The sequence below is a fragment of the Macaca thibetana genome, chromosome 20, assembly GCF_024542745.1.
Source record: "Macaca thibetana thibetana isolate TM-01 chromosome 20, ASM2454274v1, whole genome shotgun sequence".
Taxonomy (NCBI): Eukaryota; Metazoa; Chordata; class Mammalia; order Primates; family Cercopithecidae; genus Macaca; species Macaca thibetana.
The window spans coordinates 27751414-27772242 of NC_065597.1; the positions used below are offsets into that span (position 1 = coordinate 27751414).

Consider the following 20829-nt stretch of genomic DNA (forward strand, 5'->3'; position numbering starts at 1 on the left):
TCACCGGATCCCTGTCATCCGGAGTTTGATGGTGGTCGTCTCACCGGATCCCTGTCATCCGGAGTTTGATGGTGGTCATCTCACCGGATCCCTGCAGTGCCTTTTACTAGCAGTGTCGCCCGACTTCCCCATCTGTCAGAGGGCCACAATAACAGGACCTCCTCCCCAGAGTTGTTGAGGAGGAGCAGGGTGTGTGCCACCTGGTGTCACTGGTACAGCGTCTCCGCCTCAGTCAGCGCCACCTGGCATCACTGGCCCCACCTCTCCACTTGCTTGTCCTCAGCATCGTCTTTTTTTCCCGATTGCTGGGGTTTTCTTCTGCGTGTTGTGGGAGTGGCTGGGAGTTGAGTGAGTGTGCACACCCCGTGGTTGAATGTTGAGGAAGGGGCAGCCGGAAGATGGTGAGCAGGGTTCCCACAGCTCTCTGCCTTGCACTGGCGTTTGAAGTGGATGGGTGAAGAGGTCCCTTCTCCAAATTGTGCGTCTTCCCGGCCTGCTGCACTTTCGGATCTGCAGGTTTTCTTCAGCATTCTGTTTTCCCTGAGCAGAACAGAATACCGTGAGTGTGAAGAGAACATTGATACGATAGTGATAGAACTGTTTTGACTCCGGCAAAGATGGTTTCTTGATGTTACCATGATTTTGTGTAGAGAGAGTGATTCAGAACACTTTTCATGCCTCAAAATAATACAGCTTTCTGTCACCAGGGGGCATCCTAATGTCATTAACAGAAAAAGAGAGGGCATTCTGTGTGTCATTTCCAAACTGTCTTTTGTGACCACCGAGGGTTTTGAACGAGATTGGAGGCTTCCTGAGACACACATGGCAGCTGTGTCCACTGCCCATATAGACCCACCTTTCTCCTCCAGGTGCCTGCCGGCATCAATGCTGGTGTGTGGAATGATCTTTACATTGCGGGTGCCAAGACTAGTGTAGCCCTCAGCACACGGAATGCTTTCTCCTCGGTGTCAATGTGATGAGTACTATGTTGCCCCCTGGTGGTGGAGATAAGTGCAGCTGCCAACTCCTGAAGGCTTCTTTGGAATTGCCCTGTGTTTTCCTGTTTGGCATAATTCTCTGGGAAGAGAACTTACTGGGTTACTTGCAGAGAGAAGCTTTTATTGCTGTGATTATTGAATTGGTGTGCTGAGATTTCATGGGAGAAATCGGCTGAGGAAGCCAATCAAGCAGCAGCTCTCATACAGTATTGGGCATGAGACTTACCCAGGAGCCTCTGAACTTTGCGGCCCTATGGCCATTCCTGCACTGGCCATTGTACTGCAGTGAACAGACTTTGGGAAGTGCTGCACCAGAATATCTTTTTGTCCTTTTGTTCTGCCCTCAGGTAGCAGTTTGTCTCTGCTTACCTTACCCCTTTTCTTCCTAAACTTTTTTTTTTTTTTTTTTTTTTTTTTTGAGACAGAGTCTTGCTCTGTTGCCCAGGCTGGAGTGCAGTGGTGTGATCTCGGCTCCCTGCAACCTCCATCCCCCAGGTTCAAATGATTCTCCTGCCTTAACTTTCCAAGTAGCTGGGATTACAGGTGCCTGCCACCACGCCCAACTGATTTTTTGTATTTTTAGTAGAGATGGGGTTTTACCATATTGGCTAGACTGGTCTTGAACTCCTGACCTCAAGTGATTCACCCACCTTAGCCTCCCTAAGTGCTGGGATTACAGGCATGAGCCACCATGCCTGGCCCCTTCCTAAACTTTATTACACCCAGTGTGTCCATTGGAAGCATTTCCAACTCTTCAATAAATGTTATGGAATAGCTAGGAAGAAGAAAAATTTAAGTTGTTTTTGGGATACCTTTTCAGCTTTTTACAAAGAGATCAGACAGTTCCCATTCTGCTTTCTGTCTTCCAAACAAGGAATGTGACTTCTAGCTGTTAATTTCGTTAATTAAGGTACAGTGTTAAAAAGGGAGCCGCAGTCACCAGGCTTTTTGTTTTTAGTGGGCTTTCCACTGCTCTCCGACTGTGGACCTGGTCCCAGCCTCTGCTGACTGTGTTGCAATGTAGTGATCATGAATAAGAGGTGCAGTCAGGAAGACCCATCTTCACTAGTGCGTGAACAAAAGTGTCTGTGGTCTGAATGGTCAGTCATTAACATCCTGTGGAAAGAAGGATGTATCATAAGCATTTTATTGTAGCTGATTTACATGTCCATTGGAGTTCATTTTTATTCCCTTTGGCTTCATTTTTGGATCTGTTTAATGGTGATAAATATTTGAAAGTATTTCTGTTGCGTTTTTTTCCTTAAATGAAGATGATTTAGATTGCACTGACTCTTCATGTATGTTATTCTGCTAAAAGTAATGGCATGCAAAGTTGTATGGATAAAGAGTTTTAATGAATTGTTGCCTTAATTAAATGTTATGTGTTGGTTTTAACATTTTGTTGAATTAAAATTTGTTTTCTGATTCCTTGTGCAGCTTCCTCCGTACAGTGGAACAGTTCTTTGTGGCACACAGGCTGTGGATAAACTACCTGATGGTAAGCTAGTTCTCTCCTTATTTCCCTGAAGGGAATTTTGGCCATACGTGCTGGGTGGGCAGGCTACCTGTAAACATTGTTTTCCCATTTGAATAAACATTTCTTTGCAGCTTGAACTTTTTGCTGTAAACTGTAATGTATTTAATTGCTGAATCACTTTGACTAGTGAATTAGTTTTAAAGCGTATCCTGTGCTTCGGAGTGCCAGCCGTTTAGTTTAGGAAATGGTTGTTGAGTAATTTTTTTCCTAACAGTTCTGAGTGCAGCAGGGACGTTACTCTTCATCAGCACATGCCCGGGTTGAAGGAGCTTTGTTTAGGTCTTGTTGCTAAGCAGCCTGCTGGCTCCAGCGCCGGCTAGCTTCTGAGCCTGTGTTCTTTGTAAACTAAGGGGCAGCTTGCATCTATTGTTCTTGGAGTTTACATTCATGTCCTGGTCTGTTGCTGACTCTTGGGAACTCAGGTCACCTCTTTACCTCCTGGTCTGTTACATTTTTGGGTCTCCATCACAGACACTGAGCTGATTATCAGAGATGGTGCTTATGGAGATGCAGTGATTTTGTATTGCTTAAGTACCCATTGTTTTAATACCAACAAGGTCATTTAATTATTGCAGGCTGCCCTTGCACAGTTCAAACCTGTCTGGATCGGTTTTCAATCTGAATCACTTTAAAGGCCCTTGCTGGCCTCCAGGAAACTGATGCCAAACTTTTTCTTTGAGAGTTAGGGGTTCGGATTTCCTGTTTAGTTAGCATGGTCAGACTTATGAAAGGGGTTTTAGTTACAGTTTAGGCCTCAGTATAAACCTTGAAAAGACTAACCAAATGTTTTATCTCTGGTAACATCAGGGAGTGATTATATCTAACATGTTAGATTTGTAAGAAATGTGAGAGACTGTAAGGGAAAGAGCAGATCTAACAATAGCTTAGCACAAGTAATAAAATAAATGAAGCTCAAGGGACCCGAAAGCCGGGCTGCTCAGCCTCCTGAGCCACCTTTTAATCGGCTGATGTCAGCCTCTCAGGCATCTGAGTCAGTGGGACTTCCTGTCACTGTGTGCTTTGAACGTAGTGAGCACGCTGCTTGTGTTGATCCAGTGCTTACAAATGCGCCATAATTTTCCCATGCACATCACTTCTTTGAGTTCACCCTCCTCCCTGTGCCGTAGGCACCACCAGCTCCCCCAGCCTCCGGAGTTCTGCTTCCCGCTCTCTCCTTTCAGCCTGCCTGCCCTTTTCGGTGACTGCTTCTTGGCCCTTTTTCTCCATTTTTTGCTCTCTCCCCTCTAAGTCCTGCTTTTTTTCTGCCAGAAGCACGACTGGAATCTTGCCACCAGCTTGCACAGTTAGTGACAGGCCTGCTTTTCTCTGCAGCCTTTTCTGGGTCTCTTGTGTTTCCATGACATTAGTTTCTCTTCCAGTGTCTGTTCGACTGTACAGAGCTTGTGGGTACTGTCATGGACCTGCCTCCCTTTCCAGACTGCTCAGCTGCTGATGGCAGGGTCCGTTTCTCTCTGTCTGTCACTGTGCCTGTAGTATCTGGAATGTTGTAAGCCCTCAGTACATTTGTTGGATGAATGGTTTGGGATACTTCATTCTGCTCCCTTCTGCCACCTCTAGCTGCAGCAAGCCCTTTGCAGAGGCACCTCATCGTGGTTTCCCTTTTACACCTCGGCCTTTTCTATTTTTGTGTTTTTAAATTTTTTTATATTTTAATTTTTGTAGGTACATAGTAGGTATGTATATGTATGAGATACATGAGATATTTTCATACAGGCATATGACAAGTATTAATTACATCAAGGTGAATGGGTGTCCTTCACCTTAAGCACTGCCTGTTTTAGATGTTCGTAAAGCCTGAGATACCACTCCTTCACCCTGCCCTTACCAATTCAGTGATCCATCAAGTTCCACTGACCTCTCTAGTTTCTGATGGAAGTTGATCACTGTTTCCTGCATCCAGAAGAATCCTTTTTCTAGAGCTATTCACAGCCTTCTCTCCCCTCCCTCCATGTTTTCATTCTCAGTTGTTTGTATTTGTCTCCCTAATAAATGTGAATTCTCTGAGCAGGGCCCTTGTGTTACTAATCTCTGTATATTTCCCTCCTTCACCCTCTGCCTCGTAGTCCAGACCACTCTACTGCAAGTACTGCAGTGAGCAGCCTTGGAGAAACGCTGTGTTAGGATTCATGGTTTTATGACCCTCTGCCTGCATTACCTGAGTGTTGAGTTTCCATCTTCCTAATGTGTTGATTGGGTTGTTGAAGCCAAACATGCAGGCCTTCCTGCACTTCATCTGCCTGGCAGATTGGGCTCCGAACTCTCTGCCATGCGTCCATTGTGAGTGTTCCTCGATAAGAGGAACTGTGCTGGCTAGGAATCCGCCTTCTAGTGAGATGATCAAACATGGTATTGAGTAAATGTTTGATACTAACTGTAACATACTGAAATAGTTCTGTTCACATTACATCACGTTCCAGAATGTTTTATGTTCTGATAAGATTGAGAATTCAGATGTGGACAGCACATCTGTGTCTTAGAAACAATCAGTCTTGCGTAAGCAGAATGACAACACATTCTAGTTTCTTTTTTTTTTTTTTTTTTTTTGAGACGGAGTCTCACGCTGTTGCCCAGGCTGGAGTGCAGTGGCGCGATCTCGGCTCACTGCAAGCTCCGCCTCCTGGGTTCACGCCATTCTCATGCCTCAGCCTCCTGAGTAGCTAGGACTACAGGCGCCCGCCACCGGGCCCGGCTAATTTTTTGTATTTTTAGTAGAGACAGGGTTTCACTGTGGTCTCGATCTCCTGACCTTGTGATCCGCCCGCCTCGGCCTCCCAAAGTGCTGGGATTACAGGCTTGAGCCACCGCGCCCGGCCACATTCTAGTTTCGAATGTGATTTCACAGCCTTCAAAGGGCAGGCTCCACGAGGAGTGTTCTTCCCCAGGCACACCTGTTTCAATCCAGGGAGTCTTGAGAGCCCCAGAACATCTGGGAGTAGGGGATGCCTGGAACCAAAATGGACAGTAAACCCCTAGGTATGATAGTAAATTCAGTTCCCCTGGATAATTCTTTTCAAAGTAAGGAAACAAAATTTAAATAGTAGCCAAAGGAATTAGATGGTCATGACTTTATACGTAAACTTGCTGTTAGGTGTAATCGTCATCAGTGTTCTTTTCCAGGAACTTGCTGTTGTTGGGGCAGGATTGTGCTGCCACCACCCCCACCCCCCACAGTGGGGGGCTGTGATTCCAAAGCATACAAAGATTCAGGAGACCTCAGGAGGCTGTTTCGCTCCAGCCTCCTGCCCACTCACTTGCACGTAACTGGGCCTTCTCAGGGTCTGTATTTTTTCTTCTACAAGAAGACTTCTAGGGGTCCTTCCAAGGTAAAATAAATTCATTTCTCTGCAGTAGAACACCGTTCTTTGGGTATTAGTTTCTTTTCTTGAGATACATGCCTTGAAAAAAAAATTGGCCCCTTAATGCTAGCCTGGAAGAAATCTTTAGCTATGCATTAAAGATGAAATAGAAGGCATGTGTCCTTCCCTTAACTTCAAAATGTGTAACTTTTTATCAAATACAAGGTGACATCGATGCTTGATGTCTGTTGAAAGACAAAATTGATTCTAAAACTTAACCTAATTTCAGAGATGTAAACTGTAAAAATAATCTGTCTTAGCATGAATGAAATATGTGGATTGTGGTTACCTGGGAAGGAAGTATTGAAGGCTTCCCAAGAGATATTGAAAAGTTCACAATTCTAACTTTTTCTTTTGGTATTTTCGGAAGGCTTTACCACCCATGGAGTTAATCCAGTGTGGCTTTATTTAGAGGACATTCGCGTGTGTTCGTGTCAGGGCCACTTTTCAGACTTAATGGAAGGTTACCAGTGGAGGAGACCAAGAGATGAAGAATTCAAAAGAGTGCTCTGAAGTGCGCCTTTATATATACGATTCTCTCCTGTTGTTGTTGTTGAATCTTTTTTTGGCATCTTTTTTTGTTTCTAAATTTATACTTTCTAATTTCTCCCATCCAGAATATATAGGGTTCTTTGCGTAGTTCATGTTTTTGGAATTAATCAAATCACGTTAACTAGAGAAGCTGATTTAACCATGTTTTAAGTCCTTAAGTTAGTTGTCATGATCCTTTAAAATTTAAATTGTCCAAAATACATATTCCTTTATCTTAGGCATAAGGCAGCTATAAGAAAGTCAGATTCCATTGAGGGATATTTTTAAACTGGCAGAATATTATTTGCTTTTTATTACAAATGTATTTTAATTTCTACTTTCTGAAAGCCTTCCTTAGCTAGGAAGATAAGTACAGGCTTCTGCTTTTCATATCCCCAAATTAAATCATTTTATGGTTTCATTTTCAGCAAATTGTTCCACATAAGTAAAGGACGTAATAGGTTTGTTGATTAGGAAGAGAATTTAAGGTTTTCATTTTCAAAGAGAAAGTGAGTAATTACTGGTACTTAGAGTTTGTAGAACCGTATTCTTAATTAATAGCTTGTTTTCTAAACAGGACAAGAATATCAGAGAATTGAGTTTGGTGTCAATGAAGTCATCGAACCCAGTGACACTTTGCCGAGAACCCCCAGCTACAGTATTTCAAGCACACTGAACCCTCAGGCCCCTGAATTTATTCTCGGTTGTACAACTTCCAAAACAACCCCTGATGGTATCACTAAAGAAGCAAACTATGGCTCCATCGACTGCCAGTACCCAGGCTCTGCCCTCGCTTTGGATGGAAGTTCTAATGTGGAGGCGGAAGTTTTGGAAAATGATGGTGTCTCAGGTGGTCTTGGACAAAGGGAGCGTAAAAAGAAGAAAAAGCGGCCACCTGGATATTACAGCTATTTGAAAGATGGCGGTGATGATAGTATTTCCACAGAAGCCCTGGTCAATGGCCATGCCAGTTCAGCAGTCCCGAACAGTGTCAGTGCAGAGGATGCAGAATTTATGGGTGACATGCCCCCGTCAGTTACGCCCAGGACTTGTAACAGCCCCCAGAACTCCACAGACTCTGTCAGTGACACTGTGCCTGACAGTCCTTTCCCCGGAGCACTCAGCAGTGACACCAGGACTGCAGGGCCGCCAGAGGGGAGCCCCGGGGCTGATTTTGGTCAGTCCTGCTTCCCTGCAGAGGCTGGCAGAGACACCCTGTCAAGGACAGCTGGGGCTCAGCCCTGCGTTGGTACCGATACTACTGAAAACCTTGGAGTTACTAATGGACAAATACTTGAATCCTCGGGTGAGGGCACAGCTACCAATGGGGTGGAGTTGCACACCACGGAAAGCATAGACTTGGACCCAACCAAACCCGAGAATGCATCACCTCCGGCTGACGGCACAGGCTCTGCATCAGGCACCCTTCCTGTCAGCCAGCCCAAGTCCTGGGCCAGTCTCTTTCACGATTCTAAGCCCTCTTCCTCCTCGCCGATGGCCTATGTGGAAACTAAGTATTCCCCTCCCGCCATATCTCCCCTGGTTTCTGAAAAGCAGGTTGAAGTCAAAGAAGGGCTTGTTCCAGTTTCAGAGGATCCCGTAGCCATAAAGATTGCAGGTATAGTTGAAAAGATACAAATCTAGAGTGAAGATGGGAACAGACCTCATCAGCTGGTCTTATAGACTGTGGTGTTAGAGTGTTACCCATAACAATGGTAGATTACCTGTGTGTTAATAGCAGTGTCTGAAGAATGCCTATGTCTTAAATGTTCTCTAGAAGTAAGACAATATAGAAACAAATGGGAGGAGAGGGTTGTCAAAACTTTAAGTTAAGTGAAAGATCCATGCCTGTTAGTTCTTTTCTGTTGACAAGTTACATTTCCATTTCTTGCCTTTTGTTCAAGTAATTCTGCTCCACGGTGTGAATGTATAATGGACTTTTTCTGTGATATACCTTTGGTGTGATAATCCTGATTTGTATTCACTGTGTGCTCCTTCCTTTTTATATTTCTTAAGATATAAGAAAGCATTTTGTGAAATAACATGTTTTTGTTTTTATGCCTATTTTGCATTGAGTAAATGGATTTTATTCAGAATTTTGATAAATCAACGTCAGCTCTTGAAAGGAAGAGAATAATGTTAAGAGTTCAGCCCAAAGTTAATATTTTATTTTGAAGTGCTAAGGCTCCAAGGTAGAAACAATTACAATAAAAATGGAAAGCTGCATAATTCACAGGTTGTTTTTAAAAAGTTACAGTAGGAAGTCAGAAATGCAGCACGGTATGAAAGAGGTATGTGTGCTCACACAGCCACATGTTGCGTAACGATGGATGTGTGCTCTGAGATGTGCATGTTAACATCAGAGAGTACTACACAAATACAGATGGTAGAGCCTTCGGCTAGTGGTGCAGCCTATTGCTCCGTGTCCAGCATGTCACTACTGAGTACTGTAGGCAGTTGTAACACAGTGCTAAGTATTTGTGTGCCTGAACACATTTAGACATAGAAAAGATACAGTACAGATAGGGTATAAAAGATGAAAAATGCTTCACCTGTACAGAGCACTCATCATGAATGGAGCTTGCAAGACTGGAGTGACTCTGGGTGAGTGTCGGTGATGAGTGCTGAGTGAATGTGAAGGCCTAGGACAGTACTGAACAAAGCCGAGCTTTATAAACACCGTACACTTAGGCTGTACTACGTTGATTTACACATTTTTCCTCAATAAGAAATAAACCTTAGCTTACTGTAACCTTTTTACTGTTCATTTTACTTTTAAATTAAAAATTCTAAACTTTTTGACTCATGAGAACACTTAGCTTGAAACACTGTACAGCTATACAAAAATATTTTCTTCCTTTTTATTCTTATTCTATAAGCTTTTTTTATTAAAATTAGTTTTTAACTTTTTAAACTTAAAAACTAAGACACAAACATCAGCCTGGGCCTGAACAGGGTCAGGAGCATCAAGACGTCACTAGGCAACAGGGCATTTTCAGCTCCATTAGAATCTTGTGGGACCATCATCTGTGCAGTCCATCGTTGACCGAAACATTGTTACGCTGCCCATGGCTGTACCTGCCTAAGAAGCAGAAGCTCGGTCATCAGGTTGGATTCTACTAAGCTTGGTAGCCGGATCTTCAGATTCTTACCCTAGCAGCCAAGTTAAAATAAGCTGTTTCGTTTAGCCTCTCTGTAATACTTTCTGATGTGACCTTTTGGAACACTTGACAACCTTCATTTTTTTTTTTTTTTTTTTTTTTTTTTTTTTTGAGATGGAGTCTCGCTCTGTCACCCAGGCTGGAGTACAGTGGCCGGATCTCAGCTCACTGCAAGCTCCGCTTCCCGGGTTTACGCCATTCTCCTGCCTCAGCCTCCTGAGTAGCTGGGACTGCAGGTGCCCGCCACCTTGCCCAGCTAGTTTTTTTTGTATTTTTTAGTACAGACAGGGTTTCACCGTGTTAGCCAGGATGGTCTTGATCTCCTGACCTTGTGATCCGCCCGTCTCGGCCTCCCAAAGTGCTGGGATTACAGGCTTGATCCACCGCGCCCGGCCTGACAACCTTCATTACCAGGATGTAGCAGCAAGCTGCCAAATGCACACCCTTCTGTGGAGGGTCAGAATTGTGTAAAAAATAAAACACATTCTTTGGATGGCAGTAGGATGATAGCAAGCAATGTATACATTTTTTTAAGAGTATTTTATTCCTTATACAAAATACGTTATCTCAGGTACTCTTGTTGCTCTGAAGTTCTCTTAAAATGAAGAAATAATAGGCCATACATCGTTATTTTGGGCTTCATACATGTTTTTTAAAGCCAGGTGATTTTTTTTTTTTTTTTTTTTTTTTTTTTTTTTTTTTTTTTTTTGAGATGCGGCCTCACTCTGTTGCTCAATCTTGGCTCACTACAACTCCGCCTCCTGGGTGCAAGTGATTCTCCTGCTTCGGCCTCCCAAGTAGCTGGGATTACAGGCACATGCCACAACGTCCAGCTATATATTTTTTTTGGATTTTTAGTAGAAATGGCGTTTCACTGTGCTGACCAGGCTGGCCTCAAACTCCTGACCTCAAATGATCTGCTTGCCTCAGCCTCCCAAAGTGTTGGGATTCCAGGCGTGAGCCACTGCACTCAGGCCAGGCAATTTCTTTAACACAGCTTTCAGGATGTATTTATTGCAAGGACTGATATTGTAAGATAGATTGTGTAAGCCTTTTGTATAGATTACTAAGTTAAAAGTTTATTTTTAACCTATAATGAGAAATACACAGTGGGGTGCTCTTAAAAATGCATTCTAAGTTCTAAGTCATGAGCATTATTTTTTTTTTTGAGAGGGGGTCTTACTCTGTCACCCAGGCTGGAGTGCAGTGGTGTAATCTCAACTCACTGCAACCTTCTCTTCCTGGGTTCAGGCAATTCTTTTGCCTCAGCCTCCCGAGTAGCTGGGACTATAGGCGCCCGCCACCACGCCCAGCTAGCTTTTGTATTTTTAGTAGAGACGGGGTTTCACCATGTTGGCCAGGCTGGTCCCGAACTCCTGACCTCAAGTGATCCTTCCACCTCCGCCTCTCAAAGTGCTGAAATTTCAGACGTGAGCCACTGCGCCCAGCCGAGAACATTATAGTTTTGTTTCTAAAATAGCTCCACAAAGGAAAACCTCCCATCCTAGGGAGGTTTTCTCAATCTTTATTTAAAATAAGAAAGGAAAGCTTCATTTTAAATGTTTTAAAACATTCTGCTTAGTCATATGACTTTAAATATAGTTTGATAAATAGTTATGTTCTGTTTATGTTAAAGTCTAGTTGAAGTAGCTTTGTCAAACACTGAAGAGCCTCTTAATGACTAGTAGAGGAAAGCCTTGCCACACACAGCCCACATAATTATTTTTGTATGGACATAGTGTAAACCCCTCCCCAACAGATTATTTTTTTAATCCTATTTTGGTTAGATCAGTTATGAAGATGTTTTAATTTTCTGAGTGAAAGTGTAGCTTCTTTAAAAGTACGTAATTCTTTTCAGCCTGTTTGTTGAGCCTTCGATATGCAGCATGTAATTGCTGACAGTTTCAGGATTCTCGTGAAATATAGAGCAGTAGAGTCACATTAAATAACTCTTGGGATCATATAGGGCTTAGGGAGAATGGCATTGTTTGAACTTTTTGTTGTTGTTTTATTCTCCTACTTAGGGATTTACTTTATAAAAGTACCAAAATATACTCAATTTGTTACAAGTCAGATCCACTACCACAAATTCCCTTTAGTGGGCATACTTTTTTTTTTTTTTTTTTTTTTAGATGGAGTCTCGCTCTGTCCTCCAGGCTGGAGTGCAGTGGCACTATCTCGGCTCACTGCAAGCTCCGCCCCCCGGGTTCACGCCATTCTCCTGTCTCAGCCTCCTGAGTGGCTGGGACTACAGGCGCCTGCCACCACGCCTGGCTAAATTTTTTTTTTTTGTATTTTTAGTAGAGACGAGATTTCACCGAGTTAGCCAGGATGGTCTCCATCTCCTGACCTTGTGATCCGCCCGCTTTGACTTCCCAAAGTGCTGGGATTACAGGCGTGAGCCACTGCGCCCGGCCTAGTGGGCATACTTTATTTAAGTGTAGGCCCACTTATTTTAAGCAGCGTTTAACTGAGTGAAAGTCTAGTTTCATTAAAAGATCTCTTGATGTTAGTTATAATAGAATTTGACTTGCATTAGTATCTGTTTCTACTGAGACAGTGGTATTTGTGTTACTAACTTTTGGGAAAGAGGGAGTGGGGAATGATTTAGACATTAAATGTATTCCTTTCTGCCAGGCATGATAGTGTGGAGATTGAGGCTTGAGGATTGCTTGAGCCTAGGAGTTTGAGGCCAGCCTGGGCAACATACTGAGACCCCCGTCTCTTAAAAAAAAAAAAAAAATTTATACACAAAATGCTTAGAGTAATTTGTGTATTTTTTGTCTCAAGTTTATTTGTTTCAAATACCCACATTTCTGGACTATTTCCCCTATTGTTAAGCCTGCTTAATAAATGCCAACTAGTTTTTATGCTATCAGAAGTGAAATTAAGAAGGCAGATCGACTAAAAGAAAAAGAATCACATGTAAGGCATTTGGAGGTGAAATACATTAAACTCTTGATTACTCTTAAACTATCCACTTCAATGGGTTCTACTTGGATCTTCTTGGTGGCAAGGCCATCTCCTGGGTGTAGGTTATGTGTCAACATTTTCTTCCATTGGCTGTTTTTTAAGTGTAAACTGTTCTTTAAGAGGAGAAGGACACGCCAGGGGAAAGCAAGTGAACTGAACACTCAGTGACTTCCTTTAGCCTCAAGGGAAGGATGAATCTAAACACAAAAGACCAGTCCTGCGGAGGGTTGGAGAGGGATCTGTGTTTCAGTGACTGGTCTGAAAGGAGATGATTGCCGTTTTTCAGTAGGAGTCAACAAAAGGAAACTTGAAAGTCTTAATACAGCCCGGCATAGTGGCTCACGCCTGTAATCCCAGCACTTTGGGGAGGCTGAGGTGGGCAGATCACTTGAGGCCAGGAGTTCAAGACCAGCCTGGCCAACATAATGAAATCCCGTCTTTACTAAAAATATAAAAATTAGATGGTTGTGGTGGCTCATGGCTGTAATCCCAGCTACTGAGGAGCCTGAGGAGGGAGAATAGCTTGAACCCGGGAGTTGGAGGTTGCAGTGAGCCGAGATTGTACCGCTGCACTCCAGCCTGGGCAACAGAGTGAGACTGTCTCAAGAAAACCCCAAAACCTAATAGCTTGTGTTTGAAAGTAGTTGCAAAACATGACACCCTTGTTTTAAGAGTGAGTATGGCGGACACATGGGGAGCGCCTTTGCTGCTGCTTCCCTCATTAGCACAGATACTTTGGAATTGCCCGAACATGTGATGTTTGAAATTGAACATATGCTTTTAGTGAAGGTTGTACTTTTCCTGGGTCTTTACTAAGGAACATTCCTCATATACTAGACTGAATGGTATCAGATGCTTTCACATCACAAGTAGAGCAATTTTGTATTTGATGTTTTGCTTTCAAATATATGCAACAGTGTATTTCGTTTTAACAGAATATAAATAATGGTGGGTAAGGAGAGTGGCCAACTGCTCGATAAAATAAGTTAAAATTCCAGTGACAGAGAACTAGAAAAACTGAACTCTTGAACAGCTCTGAAAACATTGCGTTGAAGTATCTAGCAATGTCATTTATTATGAATTGTTAGTCAAAACCTGTTTATATGATTTTGCACAGTGGTTTTATACCTAAAAGGTATTGGATCAAGAAAGAAAGTTATTACAATTTGGGTCTTCTGGAATGAATTACCCTATCCGTGTTTATTTAAGTATAAATGAAAATACAGTTATGTGCTGCTTTAATGATGTTTCAGTCAACAACAGACCGCATGTACGACGGTGGTCCCATAAGATTATAATGGAGCTAAACAATTTCTAGTGACCAGTGAGTTGTGTTACAGTTGCCTACGATATTCAGTACACAACATCCTGTACGGGTTTGTAGCTTAGGAGCAATAGGCTCTAGCATATAGCCTAGGTGTGTAGTTGGCTATACCGTTTAGACGTTTGATCCCACAATGATAAAATTGCCTAATGCCACATTTCTCAGAACATATTCCCATCATTAAGCATGGCTGTGTATCCTAAAACTGATCTTTATTTTGGCAGTTTATAAATCACGCATATACTTTCACCCCCTCCTTGGGGGAAATTGTTTCTCAGATATTTTGCATTCCTCTTCAAACTCGGAAGTACACAGGCAGGGGTCATGCGTCATGATCTAAGTTAAAAAGGCATGGCATCCGTTTATAGGGATCCACCCTTGTGGATTGAGAGTTTAGTCCACATCTGATTCGATGTTTGTATCCTCACATTTATTATACGTCTTTCCACTTCAGAAACATAAGTTGATCTGCAGCCAATGGGTAGTGGTACATTTTGGTCACTTTGCTGCCCTCCATCTGGTTAGGTGACCAAGATAGTGTGTGTTCTTCCAAACTGATGAAGAAAAGCACTTGGAGAATGTTCTGGACAGTTAGGAAGATGACAGAAAAGCAGGTCAACAACACCAGAATGTCGATTACGGACCAGTTATTGAGCCCTAAGAATCAGAGTTCTGCACCTTGCGTTTTCATGGATTTTTTGATGGCAACATGACCTCCAAGTCCTAACTTTAGGAAAACAGAATTTGATGTATAAAATATGTGTAAAAATAATCATAGCTTATAATGACATAAAAGTTTACGATGCTGGTATTGCCTTTGAGTTGATAAACAATTTCAGTGGGCTGATTTGTGGCAGCCCTTGTGAGCTACCATCTACCATGTATGTCTTAAAATTAAAAAAAAAAAAAAAAAAGACTGTTAAGCAACTCCATTTTTCTGTATGTCAGCAGATTTCATAAGAGTGAAATTTCAGTTCAGCCTTTTAATGTGAGTTATTACAAAAGTGAACTACGGGTTTCAATTTCGTGTCTTCTATGAGTCATTCTAGCATTTTGTGCCTTTTCACACACACTGTTCTAGGCAGCCCCACTGACTGCTGTGACAAAGATGGGTTTGGGAGGCCATCTTCCTAAAGTTGCTGTCTGAACAGCTAAGTAGTAAATTATATCAACCATGATGAATTGAAAAGAAGGCTTCTGGGGAAAGTTTGTTATTACAGCCGACTTCTGATTATATGCCCTAAAAGAAGGTAAAATAGATACACCAATGGCAATGACTTGGGAATGCAGGTCAGACTTAAAGTTTCAACCTAGAAATTCCCTGCCCTCTATCCTTGGTGGCCCGCCTTCCTCGTTTTGATTCTTTTAGCCTCCATAATTAGAGTGTGTATTGGACTTTAGGCTAGGAATAAAATAGTAAATGAAAATGTTGATGTTGAAAGAGGAATTTAATTAAGTGGAGCGAAGAGTGATATTAGACATTTGAAAGTGGTATTAGTTCTGGCTTGTCCATAAGACCTGACGTTTGAATGATAACAGTAGGATTCATTCACTTGAACATAATTCAGCCCAGTCTTAGGAGGAATTAGAACTGCTTTTGCCCCCCTGTTCTTTCACTGCGAGGGAGAAGAGGAACTCGTGAACTTCATAAAGCGTTAGTGTCTCCTCCAGTTTATGGTTATTGAAATGAGTCAGGATGGAAGGCTTGATGTACATGTGATATGTTACAAAACTGGACCTTAACTGTTTCTTGAGTGTTTGGATCTTAAGAGAACACCTTTGACAATAAGTATTTAATCTTCATTTCTTACAATCATTCCTCTTAAAATGGAGCTTTATTTAAAAATTTTTTTTTTTTTTTTTCTGTCACTCAGGCTGGAGTGCTGTGGCGTGATCATAGCTCACTGCAGCCTTGAACTCCTGGGCACAGGTGGTCTTCCTGCCCCAGCTTCCTGAGTAGCTGGGACTACAAGCAGACACCACCATGTCCAGCTAATTAAAAAAAATTTTTTTTTGTAGCAACAGAGTCTCACTATGTTGTCCAGGCTGGTCTTGGAATTCCTGGACTCAAGTGATCTTCCTGCCACAGCCTCCCAAAGTGTTGCGATTACAGGCATGAGCTACCACACCAGGCCTGAAATAGAACTTTGTTAATACATCTTTAATATGTCAAGATGTTTAAAACTTGTCCAGATTTTAAGGAAGTTGGGCTAACATTTCCTCTTGAGATGCTGAAAGTTGTTGGTTTTCTCAAACGCTTACATAAATTAATTTGCTTTTCCCTTCTCCTTTCACCTCTATTAGCTCTTTATTTCCTTGGGGGGATTCTGACGTCTGTAATGAGCTGACCGTCATACCGGGAGTGGTCTGCTCATGTATTTACACGCGTGCTCATCTTTGCCATAGCTGAGCACGGTGCAGCTCCTTATCTGTTCCGGGTGAGGAGTGATCTGCCGCAGGTTGCAAAATGAATGAAGTGGCAGAGGGGTGTGAACCCCGTCTTCCTGGTTTGTGTGCCTGGGCCCTTGCCCTTCACTGTGCGTCTTCTCAGGAGCTGTCATTTAGACTTTCTGGACCAGGAGCTAAATGACCTTTAAAGTCTGTTGAGTCATTTCTAACAAATATGAATGGAGTCATTTGCCATAACCAACAACTTTAATCTCCAGATGTTTAATTCATCCTGTATTACTGTCTAATGAGAACTTACTCTATGCCACGCACTGTCTAGTTGGAGTAATGATTGGCCTTGCCTTCAGGGTAGTCTGAGGCATAAGATCAGAAAGGAACAGATGGCAGCTGTTTGTAGAGAGAAGTGATCGTTGGCAGAGGGGTGTTGAGGGGAGAAAGCAAGGAGGGGAGGCCTCATGCAGCTAGTAGGGATGGCAGTAACAGGCTGAGGACACAGAAGGCCATCAAGTCTTGTTACCTTAGATGGGGCAGACTTTGTTGAGCAACATACCACTAATGTCAGGCGGTGATGAGGTCGGCTACCATGGAGACAGTGTGGAGAATCTTGAGTGCCTTCTGTCGGTCTTACTCTGAAATTAGGATGTAGGATCATTATAAGAGACCAATAACAGAATGATACGGTATTTTAGTTTATGAAAGACTTGCCACTAGATAAAATTTTTCTAGAATAACGGAATAATCATTAAGAAAAATCTAGGTTGTTCAGTGTCTCTTCTATATTTTCCAAGTCTGTAAAGGTTTGTTCTACGTTTAACAACATTGTACCAGAATGGCCTTTCAAAGACTGTCAAAGGCTTGAAGAAAAGCTGGTGGAGTACATTCCCTAGTACATCTCCTGAGGGTCCATTTGTTCTGCTGTTTCGGAGATGGTGCTCATTGACTTTTGTAGGTGTGTGTCTGAAATGTTGCTCCTTGCAGTTACTGAACAAACCACTGGGTGATGCTAGAAGACTTGATTTTAATACTGTGGAAGAAAAACCGTGAAACTGCTTTTTAACCTGCCTGCGCCTCAAAATAAGCAAACTGGAAGCTGGCGTCGATTTAAGGGAATGGTTGAGGTAGAAACTAAAGGTTTCTGTCTGACCAGTTCACACTGTTTCACAAATAAATGCTGGAAAAAAGTCGGTTTATAGTTTATTTATATATCCTCTGATTGCACGGAGATTGAATGGTCAAGCTTCCATGCCATACAGATTATTCTGGGCACGTAACTCAGTTAAGAACATGAAAGGAGGCCAGGCACAGTGGCTCACACCTGTAATCCCACTACTTTGGGAGTCCAAGGCGGGCAGATTGCTTGAGGCCAGGAGTTCAAGACCAGTCTGGTCAACGTGGCAAAAACCCTGTCTCTCGACTTTGTCTCAAAAAAAAAAAAAAAAAGCTATGTTTTCAGACAGAGCTTAGTGTAGCCAGTTCTTGATTGCTCTGCACCTGCTTTCCTTTTAAGAGTGAAGTTAGCCTCCACTCTTAAAGCATGTTTTTGAGTCTGTTCGAACGGGTCAACAAGGAAGGGAAGTTTCAGGCAGATCTTGTATGCCTGGCCCTGGTGGCTTCCTTCATTTCCTTCCAGTATCAGTGCTAAACAGGAATGAATGTCTTCAAGCCCTGTCTCACCCACCTCTGGCATCTTCACCCTGACTCTGCCCTAGAAGACCTTTCCTCCCATATCGTCAAGAAAACCAAAGTTGCTGTTTCACTCATTCTCCTACCCAGAAACTTTGCTGCTGCATCTTCCTGGATCCCTAGCTCCTTGCGCCCCATGATCCTGTCTCCTTCCTCAGCCCAGCTTCTGACTGAGCAGCCTCCATTTGCTGTCTTCACTCCTACACGCTGCCCCTGCATGCTTCTCGCTTTTCTACCCTTCCAGCCCTGTACTCTGGGGACCTGTGCGTATGTTTGTGTAATTATCAATCTGTTGAACCAGGGAGATTGAGGCTGCAGTGAGCCATGATCTCGCCACTGCACGCCAGTCTGAGTAACAGAGCAAGATCCTGTCTCTAAAATAATAACTATGGTTGGGTGTGGTAGCACACATCTGTAGTCCCAGCTACTTGGGAGGCTGAGGCACAAGAATTGCTTGAGACCCAGAGGCGGAGGTTGGAATGAGCCAGGATGGTGCCACTGCACTCCAGCCTGGGCGACAGAGTGAGACTGTTTCAAAAAAAAAAAAAAAAATCAGTCACTTGCTGGTCTTTGGATATAAATATACCATTTACTGGTGTCATCTGGGTACCTTTTACCAACATCTCTAAAACTGAACTCATCACTACATGAAACAAAAAATAACCTGCTCATCCTGTTGTATTCCTGCTCTAGCTGGATAGCACCGCTGCCCCAGCCAGTGAGAACCTTCTAGTATCTCTCTTCTTCCTCAGCTTCCATTTGGTGTCTTCAGCCCCTGACCTTTCTAGAGTTTCTGCAGCCCTTGGATTCGGCTAAGCATCCTTCCCCCATCCCCCATCCCCCAACACCCCTTCAGCTTAGCCTGTACAGTGTGTGTTTGGAGCCAGGGACATCACAGTTTGTCCCTTCACTGTTCTGCGAGCTCGCCTAGGGCAGGACCATCTCTCATTCATCTCTGTTCCTTGCTTACCTGGTGCCCACGCCATAGCTCACGCCTGTAATCCAAGCACTTTGGGAGGCCAAGGCAGGTGAATCACTTGAGCTCAGGAGTTCCAGGACCAGCCTGGCCAACATGGTGAAACCCTGTCTCTCCTAAAGATACAAAAATTAGCCGGGCGTAGTGGTGCACATCTGTAATCCCAGCTACACTGGAGGCTGAGGCAGGAGAATCACTTGAACCTAGGACACAGAGGTTGCAGTGAGCCGAGATCGCACCACTGCACTCCATCCTGGGTGACAGAGCAAGACTCGTCTCAAAAAAACAAAGGTTTCTATGTTAGAAAGATAGCAGGTTTTGAGTCTTAAGGTTAGGTTAAAAAAAAATGTCATTTGATAAAAAAATACTATGGCGAAGACTTGTTGGAATCATGCTGGAGTTTTTATTTGAGACACTATGCCTTTACGTCATTGATGGTTATTTGAAAATGCACATTTTTAACACTGCGATTATATTAGTAGCTGTTCTATGGCACACACTAGAAATGATAGACTGTTATGATGATATGGTTTAAAGACAAATGTAAAAATCCACTGTAAATAGATTTTAAGCCTGTGGGGAAAAGTAAGTATCTGAAACCATGGAATAAAAGGGATTGTTAAGTGAAGCCTCTTATATATTGAGGAAAGGGCTCAACCTCTTAAGTCAGGTAGACCCAGGTTCACAGGTCATTTCAGCTGTTATGTGACTTCAGTTTTCTCATGCGTAAAATGGGGGTGGTAGCTGTCTCTGATAGTAGGGTTATTATGATAATTATGAATAATATACATAAAGCTTCTAGCACAGTGTCCCCCACATGACAGGCGCTGTCTCTGCTGGGTGTCATCACATGCAGGCTTGGGGTTCAGTTAGTAACTGATCCATTATTCGTTTATTTCAAGGCCCAGTTCTGTATTCCATATTAAGAGAGAGAGGAGCTTTGCACACTTAGTCTAACTGAACACATTCCACAGAATCTGTAATGTTTTCCTTTCTACAGAAGAAGAGCTATGCAGAAATGATGCCCTACGCTTCTTCAGTTAGAAGGAAGAGGACATTTACTCTCATAGGAAGGAAGGAATGAGAGGGTGTGTGTTTGTGTGTGTGTGTGTGTGTGTGTGTGTGTGGAATTTTGCAAATTAATTTCTTCATTTGATCAGTGCTTGAAGTCTGGGATCTGCCAGTACAATGTAGTTTAGAAAAGAAAGCTTATTTTTGAGCCATGTCTTACGTGGATGCTAGTATCACATGTATGCCATTTTGGTTTTTCTTTCCTATATACAATTCGTTTATTTATTGTACTTTATTTTTAAATGAATTTTTTATTTTTGTTGGTACATAGTAGGTGTATCTATTTGTGGGTTCTATGATTAGTGTACAATTTAAAAGTAAAGGAGACAGTGTGGATTGGCTACAGATTATGGAGTTGAGGCCCTGGCTATGCTACCTGGCTCCTGTGTGATCACAGGTAAGTTAGTTAGTCTTTGGGAGCCTCAGTTTCTTTTTTGGTGAAAGGGGCAAGGTGGTGGTACTCCTAGATTACTAAGGATTAAGTCCAGCCAATTAACATTTGTAAATTGTAAAGAACGTGCTAAGTGTGGAAGGGTTTATAAATTGTAGCCATCACCATTAGAAGATTCATAGTGGGACAGGGGGAGACCTTGTTTTAAAGCATTTCTGATGGTTAATTCTATAAAGATGACATTCGCAGCTGTTTTAATACAGAAAAAGAGTGATGTCCACTCAGGGTGAACCCGAGGCTAAGCAGCGTGTTTGTGAATGGAATAAGGGAATTACAGCGTATAAAACAGTTGCTAAATTGGATTTCTAGTGGACAGTTTAATTCGTAGGAGACTGTTG

At 42.7% G+C, this 20829-nt stretch overlaps 2 protein-coding genes across 3 annotated transcripts in view; one reads left to right on the plus strand and one right to left on the minus strand.

Moving 5' to 3' along the window:
* MEAK7 (MTOR associated protein, eak-7 homolog) overlaps positions 1–20829 on the minus strand; it is a 672801-nt gene that overhangs the window by 275143 nt on the left and 376829 nt on the right. The gene's annotated exons all lie outside the window — the stretch shown is intronic.
* USP10 (ubiquitin specific peptidase 10) overlaps positions 1–20829 on the plus strand; it is an 81370-nt gene that overhangs the window by 38832 nt on the left and 21709 nt on the right. For both annotated transcript variants that reach the window (XM_050773614.1, XM_050773615.1), the window contains exons 3-4: positions 2436–2496; positions 7021–8061. In XM_050773614.1, the coding sequence (XP_050629571.1) occupies positions 2436–2496; positions 7021–8061 (1102 nt within the window). The remainder of the gene's footprint in view (positions 1–2435; positions 2497–7020; positions 8062–20829) is intronic.